Source organism: Cheilinus undulatus, linkage group 5 (assembly GCF_018320785.1).
Source record: "Cheilinus undulatus linkage group 5, ASM1832078v1, whole genome shotgun sequence".
Taxonomy (NCBI): domain Eukaryota; kingdom Metazoa; phylum Chordata; class Actinopteri; order Labriformes; family Labridae; genus Cheilinus; species Cheilinus undulatus.
Window position 1 is genome coordinate 11,193,661 of NC_054869.1, and position 25,498 is coordinate 11,219,158.

Sequence of the window (25,498 nt, forward strand, 5' to 3'; positions counted from 1 at the left end):
CTTTGGCCACCAGGGGTCACTGTCATTCAAATTGATATTTTGACTCAACCAGATATTTAACTGAATACAGTTAATTAAATTGCCCTGCATACAACGCAACTTCTTCATTTGACTTTTCACTTACATTCACATAAAAAGGGAGTAGTTCCAGCATTGATAGTCCATTTTCTTTAAAAGCACAAATATGTTTTGGAGGAACTACTGAGAAAAAAAATCAACTGTTGAGAAGCAAAACCTTTAAACTGCACTTTGTAACAGCTGCCTGGATATTGTAATTAAAACATGCTTTGTATTAGACATAAGCAGACATGCATCCAAAGTTTATTAACTCAATTCCATGCGCTAAAAAGATGTTTCTTGTTCTTTTCTTGAGACCTTGAGCTATTTACGGTCATATGACTAAACTTGTTTTCTCATGATAGAATAATTTTCTGCCATTTAATAAAATGAAACAGTAGGTTAGTTGCTGTGATAGGCACAATCAGGACATGTCATACTGCCATTATACCCACGCTAAAAATGTAAGTTTATCCTGCTGCAATGTTGGTTTTGGACTGAATTTCAATTCAGGAAATACATAATGAATAATTTAAAGTTTCCAAAAATACAACAGAAATGACATTTTATCATAGGAAAACAGAATAAACTACAACTACCTCTTGGCAGCTAAAAACCTCTGAGATATATGGTTGCCTGACATTTAATGTTCAGTGGGTGGGTCAAGAGGAACTGCTTGGGAGGTTTTTGTGATCGTGTGATTCAAAGAAATCTTACAAAAATGGATGAACATGAGGCCCACTGATCTAAACCCTTGACATTTAAAATCCAACCAGTTCACCCTTGAGTCAGAGTGGACATTCTTTGCAAAAAGATTTAGAGAATACATATCCCTCTTTATCTAAAATCATGGCCACAAGCAAGAGATGGATGTGAGACCTACTGTTCTTGACCTGTGATCTATGATGTCCAAGATCATTAGTTTATCCCCAAGTCAGAGTGGACATTTGTCTAAAGGTCGAGGAGTCTTCCTCAGTTATCTTGGGATATTATGCTCACAACCAGGGATGAACATGAGGCCCAGTGGCTTTGACCAATGACCTAAAACTTCAAAATTCTACTCAGGTCTTTCTTGAGTCAGAGTAGACATTAAAACAAAGTTTGAAGAAAATCCCCAAAAAAATTGTTGAGCAATGACATTTACAGGGAGCTGTGAATATGAGGCCCATGACCTTGTTCTTGACCTCCCTAATCTAAACAGTTCATCCTTGATTCAGAGTAACATTTGTTCAAAGTTTGAAGAAAATCTCTCAAAACAGAATCGGTGGTGTAGATCATAGATGGATGGATGGATGCTATTGAGCAGTGGCTCTCAACCGGTGGGTTGGGCCCCAAAGGTGGGCTGTGAAACTATTTCCAGTGGGCCACTAATGGGCACCAGGAAAAAAGGCAAAAAAAGTCTTCATTGTACAAAAGCCTTAAGTGGACATACAGGATATAATACAAATTTTTCTAAGATGATGAGGAAATTCCTTGAGAAATGACTGTCCATGCTGTCTCAGGAAAACTGAGTAAAGTAAGATATGCATGCATATCTTTCTATAATGATGCACTTTTCAAACATGTTTGTTTGATCCTTTCTCCTTGTTCGTCAGTGTTTGTTCCCTTTAGGGTCCAACTGAAAAATGGTTGAAACTTTTTAAAAATTTGGGCCACAGTGTCTCATACAGAGGTGGTGGTGGGTCCTGATGCCCAACCAGTTGAGAACCACTGTTCTTGAGGTACGAAGTTCACAAGTAAGGGATGGATGTGAGGCCCAGTGACTTTGGCCTTTGCCCTCAATAATCCTTGAATCAGAGTGGATATTTGTGCATAGTTTGAGGAAAATTCTTCAAAGTGTTCTTGAGAAAAGTGTTTACTTAAATGCAGACGGACATACAGACATCAGAAACATAATGCCTTTGGCTTTAGCTCTCGCCGTTGTGGAGACATGATGAAATGAATGGGTGCATGTCTGCCTCCATTACTCTATTACTTTAAATAAGTAATGGTAATGATTTCTGATGTATTTTACAACCTAAAACAGACAGCAAGATGTTTAAGATTATATAAAACTAGTACAGGCATCTTTAGTGGATGTATTATGTTTTCACAAAGACCTGATGTGCAGCTGTTTTCAAAAGCATATTATTAAACAGATTCGGGTTCTGTAAGGCCCACAGAGAGGTTTCTTTGTGTGTAACTCTAAAGTAAATTACAGTCCTGTAGTGTTCCCATGGATACATCTGGTATGTCCTGTTTTCCATCAACTGCCATAAATCTGATCTTACTGTAAGGACACCCAGTGGTCAACTGGTTGAACATCATATGTTTTTGTATAATCAGACTCACTGCTCCTCTTAACAGTCCCATCTCTGTTCAGAAATAGCACCCTTTAGAGTCGGTTTGACATGAACTAATGCCATGACTAAAATCAATCTAAGGTTACTGATGCAGACAAGTAATCTTTTGTACACACCCCTCCCCTTCCCATGCTAATCAGTTTAGAAGAACACTGTATGAAACACTTCACTCCCAACTCATCCAGCAAAGTAGTGCCCACAGGATTTGCCGTTTGCATAGTGTCATTATTCTTCTTATTACAGCCTTGTATCACAGGCTTCAAATATGATCTGTCAGGGAACACAAGGAGACTTGGAGGTTCAACAGGAAATTTGAATTAGATGTTTTGACCTTTATAGCTAGCAGAAGTAAGGAAAAAAAGGAGTGCCTTAGGGAGGTTATGAGGAGCACAATTGTTTTTGTATAGAATCATAAATGCCTTTGAAGGACATCATTTTTTAAATCCACTGTTTCAAACAAAAAAACAAACCAAACCAAAAAAGCATTGCTTTATTGTATTGAATTATACATATACTTCAAGGACAAGTGATATAACTGTGAAAAGCAGGTTATTGAGTGATTATAATTACCGTCATGTTGTTGGTGCAGTGGCTACCGTCAGTATTTGAGGTGCTTTTGTGTTCTCTATGAAACAATAAATTAAAAAAGAATTCCTTACAAATGTGCAGCCTTTATAAAGAACAGTAGATTATATCACAAAAAAATCTATTACAGCAGTGTTTTTAAAAATGCCCTTGTATCACAAATAACATTAACAGATATAGTTTAAGTCAAAACTTAATTCTCTCAAAGGCCTTCAATGTTTTGCTCTGTAACGCACACCCTCTCACTCATTCACACAACCACACAAACACAAGTCTCGTTCGCCATCGTTTCATACTGCATTTACACATGTGCACCTCTGCTGCTTTTCCAGTCAAAGTCATAAGGAGAAGTCACAGCCTTTATCTTTCACTGGCAACTGTAATTGCACATTTTGCAGCTCGTACCCACAGTAACATTGACCTACAGTTATTATACTGATATGACAAGAAGATGAAAGACATTTGATGAGTATGAGTTTACAGTTCTACCCTATGCAGCGTTATATTTGTTGATATGTCCAGACTACTGTTGAAGATGGAGCAGATAAGGATATGTAAAGTTAACTGTTAGCCATACTACATTACACAGCTTGTGTGTGTTTGAACAGGTGGAGCAGGCACTGATGCAGATATTTGGCTGAGGGTTTGTTGTTTGCACCACATGAGACAGAATGATGTGAGCAGAAAGTCAAGATGTGTATAATACAAGATCTCAGTGGGTGGTGAAATAGAAACATTTGGCATGCTTTGAAGTTGTCCTTTTTTAATGTATATTAAGAAAAACAAGTCATGGAATACCATAAACAAATGATAGTTTAGCTTTCTTCATATTGCAGTGTTGCGTAAAAAGCAGGCTACACAGTGGGTCAGGCTCCGTCCTGCTCTTGCAGTGTTGTGTGTTTACAGTAGATGTGTGTGCGTTGATTTGCATTCAAGCTTTGCAGTGTTAAACTGTCCTGTCGGCCCCAGAGCGCTTCCGAACGACCTTTTCCTCATTGACCTGGTCCACTGCCAGTGTCTCCAGCTCTGCCTGCGGTGGAGCCAGGGGAGGGGTGCCGTGTGGGATTCGGTGTGCTACGCCCACATGAGCCCTGTACTGGCGGTCCCGAGCGGGGCTGTGACGAGGGCTGGCGGAAGCACCCAGGGGAGCTACTGGAGGGCGCTCAGAGGCAATAGGAGGGATGACAGCAGGACGTTCTCTCACTACCTGCGGTTCAGGAGAGTCTCTCCCAGCCTGAAGAAAGGGTGTGGGGTCAGGCATAGCTTCTACTGTCTCACGCAGAACCAGCCGCCGACCGTCCGGGCCGAGCCGGTAAACCTCTGTTAACTCCGGGTGAAGAGGCTGAGAGAGGCTCTTTTTCATGCGACGACGGGGGGTTTCAGGCTGTCTGTCCTTGGCAGGGGGAGGCGTGGGCTTGTATGAAGTGACTGGACTGACATTGGGACTGGCCTCAGATGAACTGCCGGCTAACAGCTTCTTCTTTGTGGCGTGAAGCTGAGACGTCAGGTAAGCTATAGTGCTTGCTCTCTGCTCCAACTCTCCAGACAACACAGCCAGCTTGTGGCTCTTCATCTTGAGCTCTTCTAGATACTTCTTCTCCCTTTCCTTGATTGTGTTCTCCAGCACTGAGATCATGGCATTCTTCTGTTCTAGGTCCCTCAGAAGCTCTGTGTTCTCCTCCTCCTTCTTCTTCAGCTGGGCCTCCAGCTCCTCACACCTCCTCTGTAGCTCCTTGCACCGGACCTCACTGCTGTCTGCATGCACAAAGGAACATCATTTAAAAACACAAGTACACTCATGGGGGTACCAGCGGTGGAAAGTAACTAATTGCTTCTACTTACATTACTGTAATTTGGTAACTTTTTGTATACTTGTACTTTTTTCTAGAAGTTTTTAAAATCCTACTGGAAACTGTATCCCATTTGATTTGAAAAAGCATTAGAAAATACTTACACACAGTATAAATTCAATAATTGTGGTTTTGTTGTCACATCTGTTTACATAAATTCTGTTGATTTCTACTGACGATGTTTAGGAGCTTGAAAAGGCCATTCCATTTATTAGGGGAAGATTTCACTGGTAGTTCTTGTTACTCCAAAGTTTCCACATTACATCCAAAATTTTCAGTTGCACTGCAATTTATTAAAAATATGTGCCTTTAATCAAACAACATGGTTGGAGATTCATGTTCTTTTGTTTTTTAAAGGGAGGCAAAATAATATTTTACTTTTCAGAAGGCATCAGAAATAACTACTCAGAACTTTAAGTAAACATAAAATGAATCACTTTTTACTCTTACTTGAGTAGATTTATTGACCAGTAACTTTACTTCTGCTTAAGTTAATTTATCAAAGTAACTGGACTTCAACTTGAGTACAGCTTTGTTGTACTCTGTTCACCCAAGTAGGTACACAGAATAAATGCACACCCAGAGATACATCCCCAGACTAGACCAGTCATTAGTACATTAAGCGCAGACACTGAATATGGACAGTCTGTCAGCTGACTGAGACAGTTTGATCCTATAGAGACTCATCTTCAGCTCCAGTCTCACATTACAGCTCTGCTCAAGAGCAAACTCACCACTCTCCTCTGACCTTCACCACAGCTGCCCCACCTGCCCTGCCCCACCCAGTAACAGCATACACAGCCATGGTTGTGAATATATCGCCAAAACTAATACAATATGATACTAACCTGACACGCCAGATGGATGTGTTTTGCACATCCATCTGGAAAACCTGCAATACTAAGCGTTTGGGAAAGGGCAGAGGATTTGAAAGAAACTCAGTGTGATTGGATGAATGTTCTGTCACATCTTTATGGGCCAATCAGAGCAACAAAACACATGACGTTGGTGCTACGGAGGTGTGTGTGCACAGCTACCGAAGAATAACGCGAACCATAGCGACTATAGACATGTCAGTACACGACTTTTGTCGTTTTTTGAAAAGAGAACAACTCACTGCTGTTCTCTGTTCTTCTTTTAATGAAGAAATGTTGTCCAAGTTCTGATAAAACTGGCGCTTTAGCAGCATCCACGCTAAGCTTTTCTGCCATTACTGCACCGGCCTCTTGTTGCTGCTTGCATACATCACGACTCCGTACGCCGAAGAGTACTGCCCCTTGTCGCTGATTGGTCCTGTCACTTTCTAACCGGGCCCAAACGGTTCAGACTAGAGCTTTGCATGATGGATTCGCCAGTGAAAAATACGGAAACAGGCGTATCCATCTGCTTTGCTAGGTTAATATGATACAATATGATGCCTTAACTGCTGTGACTTGTCTTACTAAAGCTGAGCATTTCACGCAACACCTCTTTTTAAATATTTATTCAACATTTTCTTATCTCAATCTCCTGTCAAACACACAAAGAGGGGAATAGACGGATGACAGTTGTTTTTCTTTCATCTGGTGAATTTTCAGCCCAGTTGGAACAGCTGAGCCTGGCTGCACTAAGCAGGATGCAGCCTGTGCATTAGCACTGTGACAGATAATCTGATTTCCTGCACTCCAATCTCTGTGATGCCCCACACTAACATGATAATGTCTAACTGGAGGTCCTAACAATGCCGCTCAGATCTATGCCAGACAAAGCCTAAAATGTTGTGATTCTGGTGAGCAGCAACATGCTTGATTAACACACATCAGTGTGTAAATACATTAAACTGTAAGCAGCCTGGCAGAGGACTCTCTAACTGTACCATGCTTTACTTAAAGCCAGTGTAGAGACAGTGAAGCTGGGTCTGAATTGGACTAGTATTGTGACTTCCACGACACAGCCATGGTAACGTTGGGGGAGGGGAGGTTGGCAATGAGCAGTGGGATCTCTAATAAACAGCAGGGAGTCCCACAATGCAATGCTTCCTGGGTGAGAATGTTTCCTGGAGACAGAGCCCTCTGCTCTCAGGCCAGTCCCCTGAAACAAATTTACAGCTTTGACTTTTGCAAAGTTCGGTCTTCAGTTGCTGCTGTGCACATTTTACTAGAATAAATATCACTACTAAAACATCTGAAATAAATAAATACTTGTTTCAAGTACCTGAGGCCTTTCCTAGGCAACTTAACAGTTTACTTGTTAACTTTTACACATGCTGTTGATCATATTCTTGAACGAACATGAGGCTCCTAACCTGACAACCCTATTTGAAAACAATCAGGCCATTACATTTTCCATCATATAAATTATTGAAGGTAACTTAGGACTGAAGACATTGGACATCCATGTTAAAACAGATGTGGGTGTGTGTTGTTCAGTATTACAGAGGCTTACCTGAAGGATCAGAGCTTCTCACAGTGAGCTCGTATGTCAGGTCTGTAACAAAAAAAAAAAAAGGAAAAAAAAAAAAGAGTGTTACTTACATGTCCTCATCACATGTTTTAACAGAGCAGCTATTAAAGAGCGTGATCTTCACACGGACACCAGCAGGGATGCATGTCAGTGCTTTCCATCTGGCAAAGCATTCATTTAATAAGATTAGTGAGAGTTCCACGTGAGCTTCAGTGATAGGAAAGCCAAGGTTAAATCAGGGCCAATGCATACAGAACCCTGTTTTCTCAGGTCACAGTCTATGAGCATACATCTATCAGTGGGCTAAATACAGATTTTGCTGTACAAGGGTTGTATTCAGCGATGCTTGAGTGCATTTCCAATAAGTCATCATATTTCCTGTAAAAGGTTTAATAGTGGTAGCACAGCATCTTTTTGTCTTTAGGTCCCAAACATCCATTTAGGTAAAACATCTGCTGTGTTGTGGCTTCAACTGGGATTACCATAGAAATATGTTATTATTTTATAGAATGTCATCTGCTCTCTTGAGATACACTCAGAGAAGTTCTTTTATTTGTGAGTTTTAATTAGAAAAAAGGAGCTGTGCTCACCTGTGCATTGTTGTTGTAACCTACGGATCTCTGCGTGCAGTCCCTTCAACGTGTTGGCATGGTCCTGCTGCAGGAAGAGCAGGTTTTTCTGTGCACTGTGCAGTTGATTTTCCAGTGTGACATTTGCTGATGCCATGGCTGATTATGTTCACAGACACACACCAGGCTTTGCAATCTCCAGTGACAGAAAAGGAAGAGACATAGGGAGAAAAACAAGAACATATTTGTTTAAAAAGACACTGGTAATTTCTCCTTTTTTTCTATTAACATCTGGGTTTTGGATTTACTCCAACTTTGTTTCGTCTGCCAGGTAGCCGAGACAATCTGATTTGCTTGACAGCTTAAACTAACAACTGTTGGATAACCCCATAAATTACATTCACAATGGAGACCATTTCGCACACAGGCCAACAAAACAAGTGCAAAATACACGTACATATCCCTTTTTACAAGAAGAACAGCAAACATGCAAATAAAGGAATACACAGAGTGGGTGTGGAGGCGATCACCATTAATAAAGCCAGGTCAATGCTGCTCTGGTGCTTTAGCAGAGAAAGGCTAGGCAACCATAAATAGGCACACTCCATTTTGCATTCTGTAATAAGCAACCAATCTCTGAAATGAACCTATTGATTGAGGACTTGAGAGCCAGCAGTCTGAGGCTCTAAAAGTCAGACATCTGAAAGGTAACACTAATCTAATCAACAGTAATCTAATAAACACTGTGTGATGTAATTTTATTAGGACAAATAGTGGAAATACTCTTCCCACTACGCTGGAGCTTCCTTGGCATAGCGAAATGATATAAAACAGAGTAAACTGTAACATTGGTGTGAAAAATAGAAAGGTCTTAAAATTAGAAGATTGATGTGGCATACAATACAAACACCGGCATAGAATCTCTTTACTTGGCATTATAATAAATAAGTAGGGTTGGGTATCGTTTGAGTTTTATATGGTACCGCTGCTAAAGTGATACTTTTTATATGTGCTGGTGCCGTAAAAGTGCCTAAATCAATACTTTTGAGAGTCTGGGTGTAGATATCTTAGATGATTTGCACAAATAGCTTTATATGATGCAAGAAAACATGGAATAACAAAAGGAAACAGGTATAATTTTACACAAAAATCACACAAATTTCATAAAATATTTTGTTTGCCTTTCATTTGGTGTGCCAGGGGGTTGCTCTGAGGTGGCGGGGTATCAAAATGAATTATCGATATCTGTGTTGTAATTTGGCCTAGTAGGTATCGGATGTGTCAGTACTGATACCATGTTGGTACCAGATTTCAATACACATTCCAATAAATAAGGTTGTCAAAATCCTCTATACTTTTTGGTACCATGTGTTTTAAAATTAGACAATCTTATTTCAAGGATCCATCATATGGTAAAGTGTTGAATGTAGGGGTGCATGATATTATCGGCATGATATCAGCATTGGCAGATATGAACATTTCTATTTTAGCCGTAGATATCTACAGTATATATCATATACCTGATATACCAGAAAAATGCACAACTGTACAATCAGGTAAAGGTTGTTGCCCAGGGCATCACACATTCAAGAAGGCTTATAACGAGCCCTGAACATTTAGAATGAAGCCCCAAATGTAAAACAACTACTAGACTGTCAACTCCATGCTCCTCTCTCAGCTCTGCTTGACTCAGCCTCTCTTTGCACAAGAAAAAACTTTTTTCATTGTTTCTTGCAATAAAAAAGGTGTGAAAACATTAGTATCAGTATCAGTATCAGCTACATGAGTTTGGAATTACTGGCATATCAGATTTTGGTAAAATTCCAATATTGTGCATCCCTTGTATACAGTGCATATGACTGGAGTTTTGGAGTGACTCTGATGACCACTTGATAGTTAAAGAGTGTCAGAAAAATCTAACTTTCATTTAACAAGCTGCTTATCAAATAATCAAATGTCTTGAATTTTCTGTTTTATTATTGTTATTTTTTTTTAAGTTTAATTCCTGTACACTGTGAGCAAAGCTAACCAGAGTAAAACTCTTTGTTGCATAAGCATATTTTGCCAATTCTGATTCTGACTCTGATTCTGACAGTACTGCATCTCTTTACTTTGTACTATAGTAAAGAACATGGTCAAAAGTTTGATATTTAAGATACTTTTTAATAGAATCTGTTTTGTTTCAGAAGATCTCTGTTATTTAACATGATTGACAGAACTGAAACTTTTTAAATATATATATATATATATATATATATATATATATATATATATATATATATAATTCAAAAGGTAGGTGTGTAGGACAGAATGAATCCATTGAAAACCACAGGCAAATAGGCAAATTCCAAGGTTTGTCTTAATTGCAATAAAAGCATTGGTATTGTTTTGAAACATTGGAACTGTTTGTATGCAATTTAGACAGTATGCATGAGTTTGCTGTCAATTTTTAAAGCAAATCCAAGAAATTGCCTGTTAGTGAGTGCCTAGAGCATCCATTCTTAATCTTTTTTTGCCAAGGTATCAACAGTTTTTTATTCAAGTATCATAAAAGTTTAAAAATCTAGTGTTGTGGCAACAACAGGTATTACTCTCTCTGATAGAAAACACTTTCATTGTCCAAAGGGGAAAGTTTGGAGTGTTTAAATCTTTTAGTTGAATGTTGAATACTTCAATGATTCCCTCTTAAAAAGTAATTAAGAATTAATAAGAATCACATGCATTGATGGTCATTACAATAACACTGGGTGTGGCACAGATGCTGTCATTCTTAGCATGCCTCTTCCTTGTTTCCCTGCTTTGCCCCACCTTCCTCCTCCTCCCTTCCCTTTGCTCTTTTCTCCAGAGCCAGAGACAGAGAAACAATCACTCAGCCAGCTCCACCATCTCCACCCTCTGCCAGACAACTCTGCTGTGCTGAGAGTTGAGAGCACATTGATCCCTGCAACAGCCCTCCTGAGTGCAGAGAAAGCCTCTCCCTGCATACATAAGTGTGCTTCAATAAAACATCCTGGAGCCGCTCGCTCTTACATCATCAGCTTACTAACATGAATAATATATCCCATGACACCTTGCTGGACACACTCCCTAGTATCAGTAGTTGTCTGTGAGAGTTTTTTGCCATCACCAATCGAGGAAAAGATAAAGAAATGGAACCAAAACAAAGTCTAGTAATCACAAACACAGAGAGTAGTGTGTCATAAAGGCTGAGGAGTTGATCTATTATTGATGAGTAATGTGGAGTCCTTCCGGTAAACCCTGCGCTGCAAGCATATCTCTCATCCAAGCTCCTTCCTAGAATAGCTTTCCATTTTATAAAGACATGACCTCAGCCAACTTCGCAACATGGCTCATGCCATAGTATGAAGGTGATAGTGGGACAAAGGAGCACACATCATTCAGTAGAGGCGAAGTTTACCTTTATTTGTTCAGGGACACAGCCGGTGGTAAATACAAATAACTATGACTTAAAAACAAAGAAGACAGAGATAAATAAAAAAGCATGACTCATACTTTGAATTTCTTTTCCATATAAACAAACCAGCATTTCCTCATACAGAGCATAAATAATCAATGAACTGCAGTAGCATGAAACATTAGCCAGTAGCTTCCATCCTTAGCCACAACAAGTCTTAGCAGTCACCAGTCTGAAGGAGCTGCTTCTTTGTACCCATTTTCATCCTTCAGCTTAAACGAAGTAGACTACCCCTATGTTTTCCTACAAAATAAAGAAAATAAATTGAAGCTGTTAATGGCAAAAACAATTTAGAGATGGTCTACATAGTCTTTGGACATGTTTATGTTTGAGTAAGCTTCAACAGCTAAACCACTACTGCAACAATATCAACATTTTGCAATCAGATTATTATTTTCAGTTTATAATTATTGGTAAACCAATAAAACGGTGGAAAACAACGCCAGTTTCTTTAACTGTTCCATTAGGACATAAGCTAGGTTTATGAAACGACGTTTAGTACTTTCCACGGCACTTTCAGCACCTGCATTGCGGACAGCACCCCAAACCCCCTTTTCCCATTAAAACGCTGCTGCTCCTGGCTGTACGGCTGCCAGAAGACTATCACTTAACAAAAAAACACGTGAATGTCAACCTTTAGACAGCGATATCATTCAGCACCTGACCTTCTCTATCATTATCAAACACAGCGTTAGTGGTCGCCAGCTGCGCCAGAGATAGACTTAAAAACATCGTACGTTGCTTGTTTTATGACCCGGTGAGCTACTGGATGCCATCACTGCATTTGGTCCGGTCATCACAAAGGCTGTCCTTGCAGCTAATGTTATGTACTGCTGCTGTCCAGGGAGGAGCTGTCCAGTTTAAAGGACCGCAAACAAGCTAGCCCTACTGTTGAATGGGGGAGACGTCACAACAAACCCCATTTAAAATCCAAGTATAAGCTTGCTTTACACATGAGGACATCCGTCAAGGATGGATGTTGTGGAGAAAACAATAATTTTGTCATTGCTGGGGTGTTCTGGCACATACAGCATATGCTGAGTCCATAAAATGAGTCTTATTTCCTTAAAATTCAGGGTTAGGTAAGATAAGTCACACAAACATTGGCTATTCTACCATTAAACAGTGTATGACATTTCTGACAAAGAAACAGCAGGATTATCAGACAGACGCAGTGTAACGGTTAAAATAACGGTTAAGTTAACCTCCAGTAAATATACATATAAAATAAAATAGACTACATACAAATATACTTAACGGCGTTTTCAGATAATTCAATAGCCACTAATATAATGAAACGTTATATTTTCATTGAATGAACCAATCTCTCCATTCAGAGGAAGTGCGCTCTAATTATGCTAACCTAGCTGAAAAGCTAACAAGGCTAGCAACAGCACAGTACTTCGCACGGGGCTTACCTTCTGGCTAATAATAAGCGACGGTCGAATGTCTCGTAAATGGTAGTATGTTGTCGTTGGACCGAGCAGCAGCACCGGCTAAGTGCATTCAGCCTTGCGGGGCATGTCGGTGATGCTGTCAGGGGCTTGCCTCGATCGGGTGAGAGGGGAGGGTGGCTGTGTCAGTTTCCTATCATCTCCCTGAGCTACTAGACAAAATAAAGCGATGCATTGTGGGATACCGGGGGAAATTATATGTAGCCTAAAGGCATCCAATAACGGTTATTTCATCAATTTACTCAACGGCAGAAAATGTTAATACAATCTTGTCATAAAAATGAACAAAATAAGCAGTAATTCATGTTTTATTTATCTTGAATCGTATGAAATATTGAAGTAACGGCTGTCAGTTGCGTGCCTTGGTTTTCAGTCACCAGCGTCATCACCATAGCAACAGAGTCTGTCACCTGTTCTGCAGTGATGTATTCACGCCATCTAGTGATGGCACTGAAAAATAACATCACTGCATGACGTTTGATACCTGATAATTTCTTAGCGCTTGCAACACTCAACATAAGTGTCGGTTTTAATGAGCATCATGTGTGAAACTGCCGGACTGAGCTATATTAATGAAAAGTGATGAGAGCTGTTGAAGTGAGTTCTGATGGTGGACAGTAGAGGGAGGTATTGTTCTTCAGTTTGGTAGACTGCAGATAATTGGCAGCTACTGTGATCATTCTTTTATATGCCACTATTTTAAATGCAGTTTTTGATACATCTCAGAGGTATTGAACTTTGCTTTGTCACTACTTTAAGTTTTCAATATAATTTTTACATATTGATTTATGCATTGATTTTAATGTAAATATGCAACTCCAATTAAAAAATAAACAACTTGTTGCTCTGAGTTAAATATAAATAAAAACAGAATGCAGTGATTTGCAAATTTCATAAACCCATTTTTTATTCACAGTAGAACAGAAAAAAAAGAGATGTTGAAACTGACACATTTTTCCATATCATGAAAATATCAGCTCATTTTGAATTAGAGGGCAACAGTTACACGTCAAAAAAATGTGGGGACGTGGCAACAAAAGGCAGGAAAATTAAGTGGTACTAACAAACAACAGCTGGAGGGACATTTTGCAACAATTATAATTAATTAGCATCAGGTCAGTCACAAGGACTGGGTATAAAAGAAGCAGTTAGAGTGGCGGATCTCTCAGAAGTAAAAACTGTTCACAAATCTGCAAAAACAAGTGTAAAGAAATTGTGGAACAATTTCAGAAAAATATTCCTAAACATGAGTGTGAAGGTCTTTGATATTTCATCATCTGCAGTACGATATCTTTAAAAGATTCTGAGAACACAGAGTAATCTCTGTGCACAAGGGACAAGGCTAAAGGTCAATATTGGATGCTTGTGGTCTTTGGAGCCTCAGATGGGATGATTCTGTACTGGAGATCACAGCATGGGCTCAGGAACACTTTCAGAAATTATTGTCCATCAACATTGTCTATGCCATCCACAAATTCAAATAAAAGTTATAACAAGTTCCTTTTTTTTGTGGTTAAGGTTATTTTGCAAGCCTCTATCTACCCAAAGTTTCTTATTTTCTCTCAAAATAAATGCAGGCATTTATCCAAACAGAAAGTCAATCCCTCTTAGTTTGACACAGCACAAAATCCAATAAACAAAAAGTTTAAAAGTTTTAATGAAAGGGTAAAGTAATCAGGATTAAATGAAGTGAAGGAGTGAAGAAACAGTGAAAGAGCCGGACATGGGCCTGTCCGTTTTTTGGGTGGGGACACAAGATGTGCAACATAGCAGCACACACAGGGTGCATTGACATATACTATACATTTATTATAGCAGCTTTGAGTATGAAACATCAGTGCTAGAGGGAAAAATAACTTAAAGTGCATCTGTAAGCTGGTTACACTTTTCCGTTTTCAAATTTTCTCTCTGACATGTTGGCACTCTGGAAAGTGGTGACATGATTTGAAAACAAAACTGACTTTATGAACATGGGTAAAGGAGACCAGCTGCTGATTTGGTAGGATCATTGTATTAAACCAACCAGGTGCTAATTTAATAAATAAATTCTTCATTTGGACCAGCATGACTCAATACCATTTTTTTCCCCTGAAAGAGCTTTAAATTATACATCGTCTTGCCAGTCCAGAGGCCCCCGGGTTTCCTTGCTGCAGCCTTAGCCAGGCTGTGCATTCATCCACCCCAGACTGTGAGGGTGGTCTAATGGCAAAGTCGTATGTTGATGTTCAGTCCACAGCTCCTGCAGTCTATAAGCAAGACACTGAACTCAAAACCGCTCCCAAATGGCACGGCCAACAGTAGTCAGAGTGTATGATTAGATAAGCTAATTCTGGTAGCTGCATCCACCATCTGTGTGTGAATGTATATGAATGAGTGAATATGGCATATAGTATACATGCACTTTTGATTGGTATTAAGTATAGCCTATGCTTATAATTTCCTGTTACTCCAGCAAGTGTCTTACATTCTATTTCCTGTTTTTTTTTTTTTTTTTTTTTTGTTTTTATTTGTATGCTGCATGTCTCCTTGTGATCATAACTTCTCTAAATGCAAATTTTATCACAAATGTTGCCTATTTTACTTTGAAAGTGTTGAAACACAGTGCCATTTACATTTTAAAAATATTCACATCCTTTTTTTCCAACATTCAGATGAATTGTAGTATAAGCCAGTTTTCAAAAAATGAACCAATCCTTATCTACCAGACTAACTGAAAGTAATATCAGCACTCTATGTAGGCTGTATCTCTTGGTCTGAGGTATGAAGTCTTGAGAAACAGTAGCCTTTTCATACTGACCCATAATATCACCTTAAATTATTCCTGGCAAGAGAGACTACTCAGCGACATAGCTACTGCGTAAAATGATACAATCCAAAAACAAAAGCATCAATTTTTATCCCCGACCGAAGAAAAGAGTCTCAAATGTGAAAAGAAAACATCTTGTGGAATAAATGGAATTATTGTCCACTGTTCAGAAATGTTGTTTTTTGGAAGCAGCCTTTAATCTCTCACTGGCTTTGGCATGTTTGTGATAGGGATTAAATTCTTCTCTTTTCTGTATTTTTAGTGTTCCTGGCACACTTCCCGGCTGCCCTCAGAAAGGAGCCAGTTTAACAGAAGGTAAGTTATCCTGGGCCCTGAAACAGTGAGGTGAAAAATAACTCCCCTACAGAGACAGCTACCTTCTCTGTGATTTGTTTAACTTACACGCTGCTAGAGATCCCCATATATCATAACAGGTAGTAAAGCAGCTCAATGAGAGAAATCAAGCAAATAAAACAAGGGGGGACTGCCCTCGGCCTCCTGACCCGCTTACAGGCGTTGTTTTTGTGGCCTATGCCTGCAGGTGATCCGGCTCTGGAAGGAATCCAGCTGAGAAATGTCCGTCATCCAAACTGACCAAAGCTTCTCTCCCAGCTGAGGTGTCCACAGTGGGATTTCCTTTAACAATCTCCTGCCTCATAAATGTGTCTGTGATTTACAGCCAAGAGTGTCTGTGGATTTATATTCTTTTTTTTTATAAAGGGAGTGAGGAAACACATTCTTTCAAACTCAGCCATGCACTCAGAAATGTTCCTACGGTGGCATACAGGCGATGGCGAGGCTGCTGGACACGCCGCTGGAAAAGCAATAAGAGTGAACTATTAAGCTTTTGTAACAACTTCTGGGCATCAGTCTCACATCAGTGAGTGTGAAAAATCTAACATTTGAATAAGTCTCAGTGGGATAATTGCTGGATTGTGAGCAGATAGTGCAGGTCCTTGTCATTTTCATTGAAATTAGAATTAAATCTGAGCACATGGCGGCCGGGCTCTGGCACTGTTTTACTGCCCCTGCTCTGACAAGAAGCCAACACCAACACTTCTCAGGTTGTAATAGTTTTACAGTTATTATGTTGAGCTTGGCAAGAGAAAATGGCTCTAAAACTATGAAAACCTAATTTAATTTTCCAAAGACCATTTTTTTTATTTGCCTGTCCAAGGAAAGTCATAATCACTTGACTGTTGAACTGAATGTGTCGTTTATATGAAGACTTCAAAGTGCATCACTGACAGTGCGTTGGCATTTGAAAGAAGCACAAGATACTTGAGTGATTATGAAGGATAAGTAGACCCCTCATCTCATTTATGCCCCTATACGCTACTGATAAAGTGGGGTACACACTGCAAGATAATCGTGACGATTCAGGTCAGATTCCTCCTTTGTGAACAATCAGCAGCGGCCTGATTACTGGATGGGTCTATCCTGACAAGTTTTCCTGTGGTGTGTTTATGAGTGATCTCTCCCTCTTCGATGTACCTGGAAGCCAGTCGGAGCATTCTGACTTGAGATCATAAATATTAAACTTCAATATTCCTGATCAGAAATTGTGTTGTGTGGGAGGCATACCATGAACAGATAAGGAGGCATAAGAAGGATTGCTGCGTGGAATAAAGCATTAGCCAATCAGGAAGCAAGATGATCTTAGGAGGAAGTGCAACAACACATGGAAATCAGAAATGGAGGAACATTTTGTTTTGTAGCCATCCATCCATCCAGCCCATCCAAGCCATCCAAACCAGCCCAGTCACTCCTCTCCCTAGCAACTTTTTTTTTTCTTTGTTGCTGGGCAACAAGAGCAGTTGGCAGCAAAAAAGATGCACTCTTGAGTTATATCTTGGACTTGTAGTGTTTTTTCACAATTAAGTTGACAACATATGTTGAAATCTATGAAAACAAAGAAGACTGATGGTCCAGGACACCTTTGAGAAAAAGAACAGGAAATTTCCACCAAGAAAAACCCTAAAAAGGTGAAAAGAAGACCTCAGTCTCAACTCAAACTCCTGGCTAGCTTAAAAGCTAACAACAACTGCCAGTAACTGTCATGTAACACTGCCTGATCAACAGGAGACTACTGAATGCTACCTGTTGAGGTAGCATGGGGCGGCGCGTACAAACACAGCGGCCCCGCGCTCCATCACTAGCAGCAAAACAAAGCCTTACACTAACAGCAGAACTGACAGCGTGCCCACGGAGTTTACATCTTTCCCGATGGAGATCATCCAGAGAACGGGGCGCTCAGAGACTGAAAGGAGGATGACGCGGAGCAGCACAACACCTACAGCTGGTGGGGAGGAGGCAGAGGCAGCATTGTGTGAGATGGCGGAAGCGGGGCAAACAAGCCGGGCTACAGGCTAGGCTAAGAGTGGTCCCACACAAACCTGTCGTACCAAGCTTCTTTCTCACGGGTGCCCGCTCCCTCGCCAGCAGGATGGATGACATGAGGCTGCGGATTCTAACTACCGCTTGGACGACTGTGTTTGCTGCTACAGAGGAGAATACCAAACGTAATTTGGTTGTGTTTCTACAATGCAATGACAACTAGAAAAGCACTCAGAGAGCGCAGTCCTCGGCCATTAGCCCTATCTTCCAATAGTAAGGAATCCTTTAAAAAATTCCTGGATCCAGACGGTGATCTGGATCACTCCCAAAATCTAACCAGTTCTTCCTTATGCCATTTCTGACATTTCCTGAAAATTTCATCAACATCCATCCATAACTTTTGAGTTATGTTACTAACAAAATAACAAACAAACTAACAAACAAACTAACTAACTAACAAACCCTGCCGATCACATAACCTCCTTGGCGGAGGTAATAAACAACTATCTACTATCTATCTATTTTCCAGCCCTTCCAGGGGGATACCAAAGCATTCCCTGGCCAAATTACATCTATAATCCCTCCAGTGAGTCCTTGGCCTACCCCAGGATCTCCTACCAGTTGAACGTGCCTGGAAGACTTCCACAGGGAGGCGTCCTAATCAGCCTGAACAACCTCCTTTTGATATGAAAAGCAGCAGCTCTACATCAAGATCCATCTAGATGTCCGAGCTCCTAACCCTATCTCTAAGGCTGAGCCCAGACACCCTGCTGAGGAATCTCATTTTGATCGCTTGAACTCGCAAACTCATTCTCTCTGTTATAACCCAGAGTTCACGACCTAGGTGAGGGTTGAAACGAAGATCAACCAGTAATTTGAGAGCCCCCTCAGCTTCCTCTTCACCACAATGGTCTGTGCTGCTGACACTGTAAACAATCCGCCTGTCTATCTCATGGTCCATTTTACCCTCACTCATGAACAAAACCCAGAGATACTTGAAGTCCTTCACTTGAGGCAGAGACTCACTCCCCACCCAGAGGAAGCAAACCATACCCTCAGACTTGGAGGTGCTGACCCTCATCCCGACCACTTCAAACTCAGCAGCAAAACGCTCCAATGCCTACTGAAGGTCCCTGGCAGAAGAAGCCAACAGAACCACATCATCTGCGAAAAGCAGAGACTGAATTCTGAGGTCCCAAAATCAGAAACCCCCCCTCCCTGTCCATAAAAATCACAAACAGAATTGGAGAAGTCAGAATCAAAAGCAGCTTCTCCTCAACATTACAAATGAAAAACATGAAAGACATTAATTAACCTATTGCTACTTTATATAAGAGTATTTGATACTGAATATTCAGTATCAGAAACATGACTGGCACAGATTTGGATTTTTTGACAGTGCTATAAATTGTGAATGTCCTTCTATCTGTAATAGTGGACAATTTTACACTAGATTTTTAGTCTCCACGGTAATATTTGATATATCAGACATCAAGATAGAAAAATATTTCCAAACTGAATTAAATGTTTATTAGTTATTTTCTAAAAATGAAAGAAGTCAAACTCCCCCTCTTGGTTTGTTGTTCTCAGTTCTGCGTTCACACTGACAGGACAGTACTTCCTTCCGCTTGTTTATGCTTTACTCAGAGGCTTAAACATGTGCCATTTATGGTTTATTGAAAACATCTCCCTCTTACATCTTTAGCCCTGCAACCATGAGGGAGAAAAGAGATAGTCTTGCCACATCATGACCATATAGAGGCACAATGGAGGAGTTTTGTCGCAAGAGAACAATTCAAAGAGAAGACGACTTTCCAAACTGAAGGAACTACTTTTTTGGTGTTAAAAACTTCCACAATAATAACAGAATCATCTTTGGGTTGCATAACTGATTGCGGCTCAGCCCAACAAACCCAGAGGGAGGGGTAAACCAGAGAAAACTGGGGGATAGTGGGGGTTAAGTCCTTTTCTCTAAAAGCCACTTATCTGAATCATTGCTGTCAAACTGATCAGAATATTTTCTACTTTAATTTTCTATGTTTTTGTAAGGTATGGTACGTATTTGGTCATCACACAGTATAGCCAGTATATAAGCCTGTAGCATCTGGACTTTATAAGAGGCTATATGAAAACCAAGGGCCCAGAATATGTGAAACGAGCACTTAAAGAAAAGGTTATTTCAACAGCAATCAGCTTCACTGACACAGTTTTGTACCTGCCAATTAATTCATGACAAATTTACGAGCTGACAAAACATAGGTGAAAACAGAGAGGAAATTGTAGCCAACATGTTACATAGAGCCCACATGGAAAGCCCTGCTATACAGCCACTGCCAACATGCCTCTGCCTTTATCCAGGTAATGAGGCTGGACTGCAGGAAACCATGCTTTTCTATGCAACGTCTTTTTCCTTTTTCAGTTTTTTCACAGTCTAGGGAGAGCAGTGAGCTAGATGCTTTTAAAGTGACACTTTAATTACTAGTGGTTAATGGACCACTAACACCAGACTTTGAAGTGGCTGTAACTCACGGTGCCCACAGAGCTGGCCTCCGCAGGAAAAATGTGTGCTAAAGAGTAATCCCCTAAAAATGGCAGTCCAAAACAAGCTAAGGTGCTGTGATAAAGTATTGACCCCCTTCGTGATGTCTAATTTTTTTTTTGCATATTTGTCACACTTACATGTGTTAATCAACAAATTAATTTTGATACTAGATGAAGATAACCTAAGTTAAAACAAAAATGTAGTTTTTGAATGATGATTTCATTTACTAAGGGGAAAAAGCCATCCAAACCTACCTGGCCCTATGTGAAAAAGTAATTGCCCCCCACCTCCCTAGCTACACTCAGGCCTGATTATTTGCAGACCTGCTGAATCAAGAAATAACAAACATAGACTATGCCTGACAAAGTTAAGAAGGCTAAAAGATCTCACAAAGAAACACATCATCCCACAATCTCAAAAAACAAACAAACAAAAAAACGGATGAGAAACAAAGTCAAATGAAGGGTAGAGCTTTCTGGGGCACAGCCAGATAGGTGCCCATGAAGGACAGCAAAATCCTGGTCCATTGCAAAGTTAAGTTGTGGTAACCGTTTTATATTTTTAACCTGAGTAATAATGACACTTAAAAAAAGCAATAAAAATGAGTTTTATCTTTTAATGCTGCAATATAGCAAAGCATTTTTTTCAAATGTAAACCCCATTTTTTGAAAAGGAATGGCCTTTTAATGTAATAAAGTAATAAACAGAAAATAAAGTAGAATAAAGTGACACAACTGTAGTGGCTGAATAATTAGATAATCATGTAATGGTGCAAAAATAGGATAAAAGTGGCAGAAAAGTGGAAAAACTTGGTAAAAGGTAGGAAAAGTGTGGTAATAACAGGTTTATAGTTGAAATAAGAGGCAACAATAGTTTTAAAATGGCAAAACTGGGGTTAAAGTGGCATAATATGTTCCATATGTAATATGGAAATATGTTAGAAGTTGTCATATGGGTTGAACATCGGCTAAAACTAACAAAAAAATGGTATAAAGTCATAAAAGTGGAGAAAAAAGTGGTGAAAATGGGTTAAGAGTGGCAATATGGGGCAAATAAGTGGGTTAAAAGTTGCAAAAAATGGTTTAAAGTGGCAAAGAAAGAGGCAAAACTGGGGTAAAAGTTATAAAGTACATATAAAATGGTTTTAAGTGGTGGAACTGTGTCAATAGTTGCCTTTAGTGGTAAAAAAAGGGGTTAAAAGTGGCAATAAAGGGGCAAAATGACAAACAATACAAGAGCATCAATGCTACTGATCCAACACACATGCATTGATATCGTCAGTAAATCACAACCCGGGAGGGCCCATTCACTGGGTTTTCAGAGGCCCAGCCAATTCTGTGGCAGGCCTGGCCCACTCGTAGATGTCTGTGAGTAGGCGTGTCTATAAGAATGATAGCAGTGTCGCCACATGTGGGGAACTGCAGAAGAAACAACAGATATTCCAAACTAGTGTTAAGACTTTCTTCAGCCTAAAAAGACAAACCTATGACAACCAGATCAACTTTTGCATGCATATCATGTGTTGAATGATGTTTTCAGAGATTTAGTAAGACTACACCGCAACTTTCTCTCCCCATCATTTTAACAGGACAGAAGGGGCAGTTATGTGTAAAGCCCTGAAAAGCTGCCCTGCTTACTGAAAGTCACAGTAAGCATTTCCTTAATCCCTAACTACTCTGAGAGACTCCACAGGGGTCCATTTTAGGACCATTACAATTACCGGTCTATAATAATGACCTGTTCATTATCATTTACCCTGTTGGCTTGTCGGTGATCATGCATTGACTATATTTATATTCAGATCTGAGCTCTTCTAAAACCATTGCTTTTGTTCTTTCCTGTTGATGATAAATAATGGAGCACACTTTAGATGCCTGCAGGGTCAAAAAAGAATTTAACCTAACGCCTGGCTCTTGCTCTAATGCAGGATTAATAGTCCAAACCCAGCTCATATTGTGTAAGAAATCCTGCTGCCTCATGTGTGCAGGAGGGGGTTTGAGTCTGAGATAAGCCCGTCTGACAATCCTGTTCTACGGCACACAAGTGCTCTCTGGTTTTATTACTCTCTAATCACCTGGACTGAGCCTGCCTGAGGCTCAGAGACTTTCTCCCCAGAGATCCAGTGGATGATGAGCTTGTTTCCTTGCTTAGATGATGTTTAAACAGCCTGGGTTTCTTATTCTTACATACAGAGGTGTACAGAGAGATAGTAATTATCTAAAGTGCTGCTGTCATCAATGCTGTATTACATGGCAATGACACATTTTTGATTCCAAGCTGAGGAGCCATTTGAGCCTGAAATCAGTGACTTCTTTGGTTTATGTCGGTTTGAGCTGACTTGTAGAGTGTAGAGAGGTACCCTGCTAGTTCATGTTATCAATGATAGCCCATGACCCATGATTTGTGCCATGTGACTCATGCCAGGTTCAGGTGATAAAGTGGAGGAAAAACTCTTCTGGGAAGGCTTTCCACAAGGTTTAGGAGTGTGTTTATGGGAATTTTTGACCATTCTTCCAGAAGCGCATTTGTGAGGTCACACACTAATGTTGGATGAGAAGGCCTGGCTCTCAGCCTCTGCTCTAATTCATCCCAAAGGTGTTCTATCAGGTTGAGGTCAGGACTCATGTTGGAACAGGAAGTGGACATCCCCAAACTGTTCCCACAAAGTTGGGAGAATGGAATTGTCCAAAATCTCTTGGTATGCTGAAGCATTCAGAGTTCCTTTCACTGGAACTGAGGGGCCAAGCCCAGCTCCTGAAAAATAACCCCACACTATAATCCCCCCTCCACCAAACTTTACACTTGGAACAATGCAGTCAGACAAGTACCGTTCTCCTGGCTAAACCCAGACTCATCCATCAGATTGCCAGATGGAGAAGCACAATTCTCCACTGCAGCGCCCTTTTCACCACTGCATGTGACGCTTTGCATTGCACTTGGTGATGTACGCCTTGGATGCAGCTGTTCGGCCATGGAAACCAATTCCATGAAGCTCTCTATGCACTGTTCTTGAGCTAATCTAAAGGCCACATGATGTTTGGAGGTCTGTAGCGATTGACTCTGCAGAAAGTTGGCGACTTCTGCGCACTATGCGCCTCAGCATCCGCTGACCCTGCTCCGTCATTTTACATGGCCTACCACTTCGTGGCTGAGTTGCTGTTGTTCCCAATCGCTTCCACTTTGTTATAATACCACTGAACGTTGACTGTGAAATATTTAGGAGCCAGGAAATTTCACCACTGGACTTGTTGCACAGGTGACATCCTATCACAGTACCACTGAGCTCCTGAGAGCGACCCATTCTTTCACAAATGTTTGTAGAAACAGTCTGCATGCCTAGGTGCTTGATTTTACACACCTGTGACCATAGAAGTGATTGGAACACCTGAATTCAATTATTTGGATGGGTGAGTGAATACTTTTGGCATTATAGTGTGTGTGTGTATATATATATATTTAACCATGATAAGAAAAATTATGTATTAGGGCCACCCTAAAATATTTTTTTAAAAATGAAGATAATCTGTTACTTTTAAACATAAAAGTTAACATTTTCAGGGAAAAAAAATCACAATTTTGAGAATATATATTTAGTTGTTTATTTACAACTCAGAATTTCAGAGCTAAAAAAAGAGAAATTTACAAGAAAAACATGCAATTTCTGAGTTTAAATGACTTAAATCTTGACAATAGTATTAAAGAATGAAAAATCCTACTGTAAATTAAAAGTGCTAAGCAAGAAATTTTCAAGTTTTAGTTCTCTTATATTTATAACTTTTAAAGTCAAAAATGTATATTATCTTTTTCATAAATTAACAATTTCAACTTGAGAATTTTGGCCTTTTTATTAAATATTAAGAAATCCTCTATTATTTTTTTTATAGTTAAACATAGATCTATTGTCAAAACAAGTGTTTGTAGTCCAACCAGCACTCTTCCTCATGGTTGTGGTTGTGTGTATCTGAACCAGAGTGAGAGAATTAAGGCACAGGAAACCTTTGCAAATTGGACTTTTACACAATACTTTGATATTTTGAGAGAGTTGATTTTTGATTGAGTTGTACTCATCAAGATTAAAACAAAAAAGTGTTGAGATGTTTCACTTTTCATAGATGAATCTTGAATATATGGAAATGTTACTTTGAAGTAAATCACATGAAAAAAAAACTTTACATTCTATTATTATGATTATTATTATTATTTTTTTTTTTTTTGGATGAACCTGTGCAGGGTAAGACCTATCGGCTACACCACATAATTAAAAGGAGGATTTTAACATTTTTTATGCCTCAACTTCAGTTGATTAAAGTTAATAAAAAACAATCAGATGTTAGTTCAGAGTGAGTGGATGTTCTTGAGGTGGCCAGTCAGATTTCAGGGGGGTCCTGGATGGTCCCAGCCACCCCTGGATCTGTATCTCAGCATGCGAGTGGCGTGCTGTGCAGCAGAGAGGAGAGACACTGATGGTTATTCACACTCAGATGGAACAAACAGATAGCAGAGCACACTGACATGACTGACACCTTACTGCTTTAACCCTTCTGTCTAACCACAGCAGCACTGCAAACTAAGAACAACGCAGTCAAAAGTCCCATGTTCTAAAGCGGCCTTTGTTTCATTTTAAGACTTTGCTGTGGACCAATTAAAAATGGATCACAGGCCAATCTTGGCCTGCAGGCTGTAGTTTTGTCACCCTTTTGCGAGAGCATTTATAACGTTTATATTACTGGTCCGAGAGTAAAACCTTGTGCAACTTTTTATTTACCTTGGACAAAATATATCATTGACCAAACTAACAGAGTTGTCTGATTTATATAATAAAACCCACCTAATACTCTTTGTTATTCAAATAGATAGTTTTAGTCTCTGTTATTAAATGTGATGATTACTTCAGTCAAATGCTGCACTAATAACAGAAAAGAACTTCTCTAAGGGGATCATTTGTTTTATTTATCTATTCTTTTTATTAGTTTATGCATTGTCATCTCAGGGGAATTCGCTGGCAGCAACTGGGACCTTCCCATGAACCCTGAACCCAT

At 39.8% G+C, this 25,498-nt stretch overlaps 1 protein-coding gene across 1 annotated transcript; it reads right to left on the reverse strand.

The window, feature by feature from the left end:
- Positions 1 to 2,874: 2,874 nt before the first annotated feature.
- Positions 2,875 to 12,902, reverse strand: ccdc92 (coiled-coil domain containing 92). Its single transcript, XM_041786650.1, has 4 exons — positions 12,739 to 12,902; positions 7,867 to 8,041; positions 7,259 to 7,300; positions 2,875 to 4,739 (listed from the first exon to the last, which is right to left on the reverse strand). The coding sequence occupies exons 2-4, from the start codon at positions 8,000 to 8,002 to the stop codon at positions 3,931 to 3,933; spliced, it is 987 nt and encodes a 328-aa protein (XP_041642584.1). The 5' UTR covers positions 8,003 to 8,041; positions 12,739 to 12,902; the 3' UTR covers positions 2,875 to 3,930.
- Positions 12,903 to 25,498: the final 12,596 nt, after the last annotated feature.

Excerpts from the sequence above, each read along its gene's own strand:
- ccdc92 (XM_041786650.1), bottom strand. The coding sequence starts at position 8,002 with ATGGCATCAGCAAATGTCACACTGGAAAATCAACTGCACAGTGCACAG. Across the intron at positions 7,301-7,866 it reads GTTACAACAACAATGCACAG|ACCTGACATACGAGCTCACT; the intron begins GTGAGCACAGCT and ends TTTTTGTTACAG. Across the intron at positions 4,740-7,258 it reads GAGAAGCTCTGATCCTTCAG|ACAGCAGTGAGGTCCGGTGC; the intron begins GTAAGCCTCTGT and ends TTGTGCATGCAG.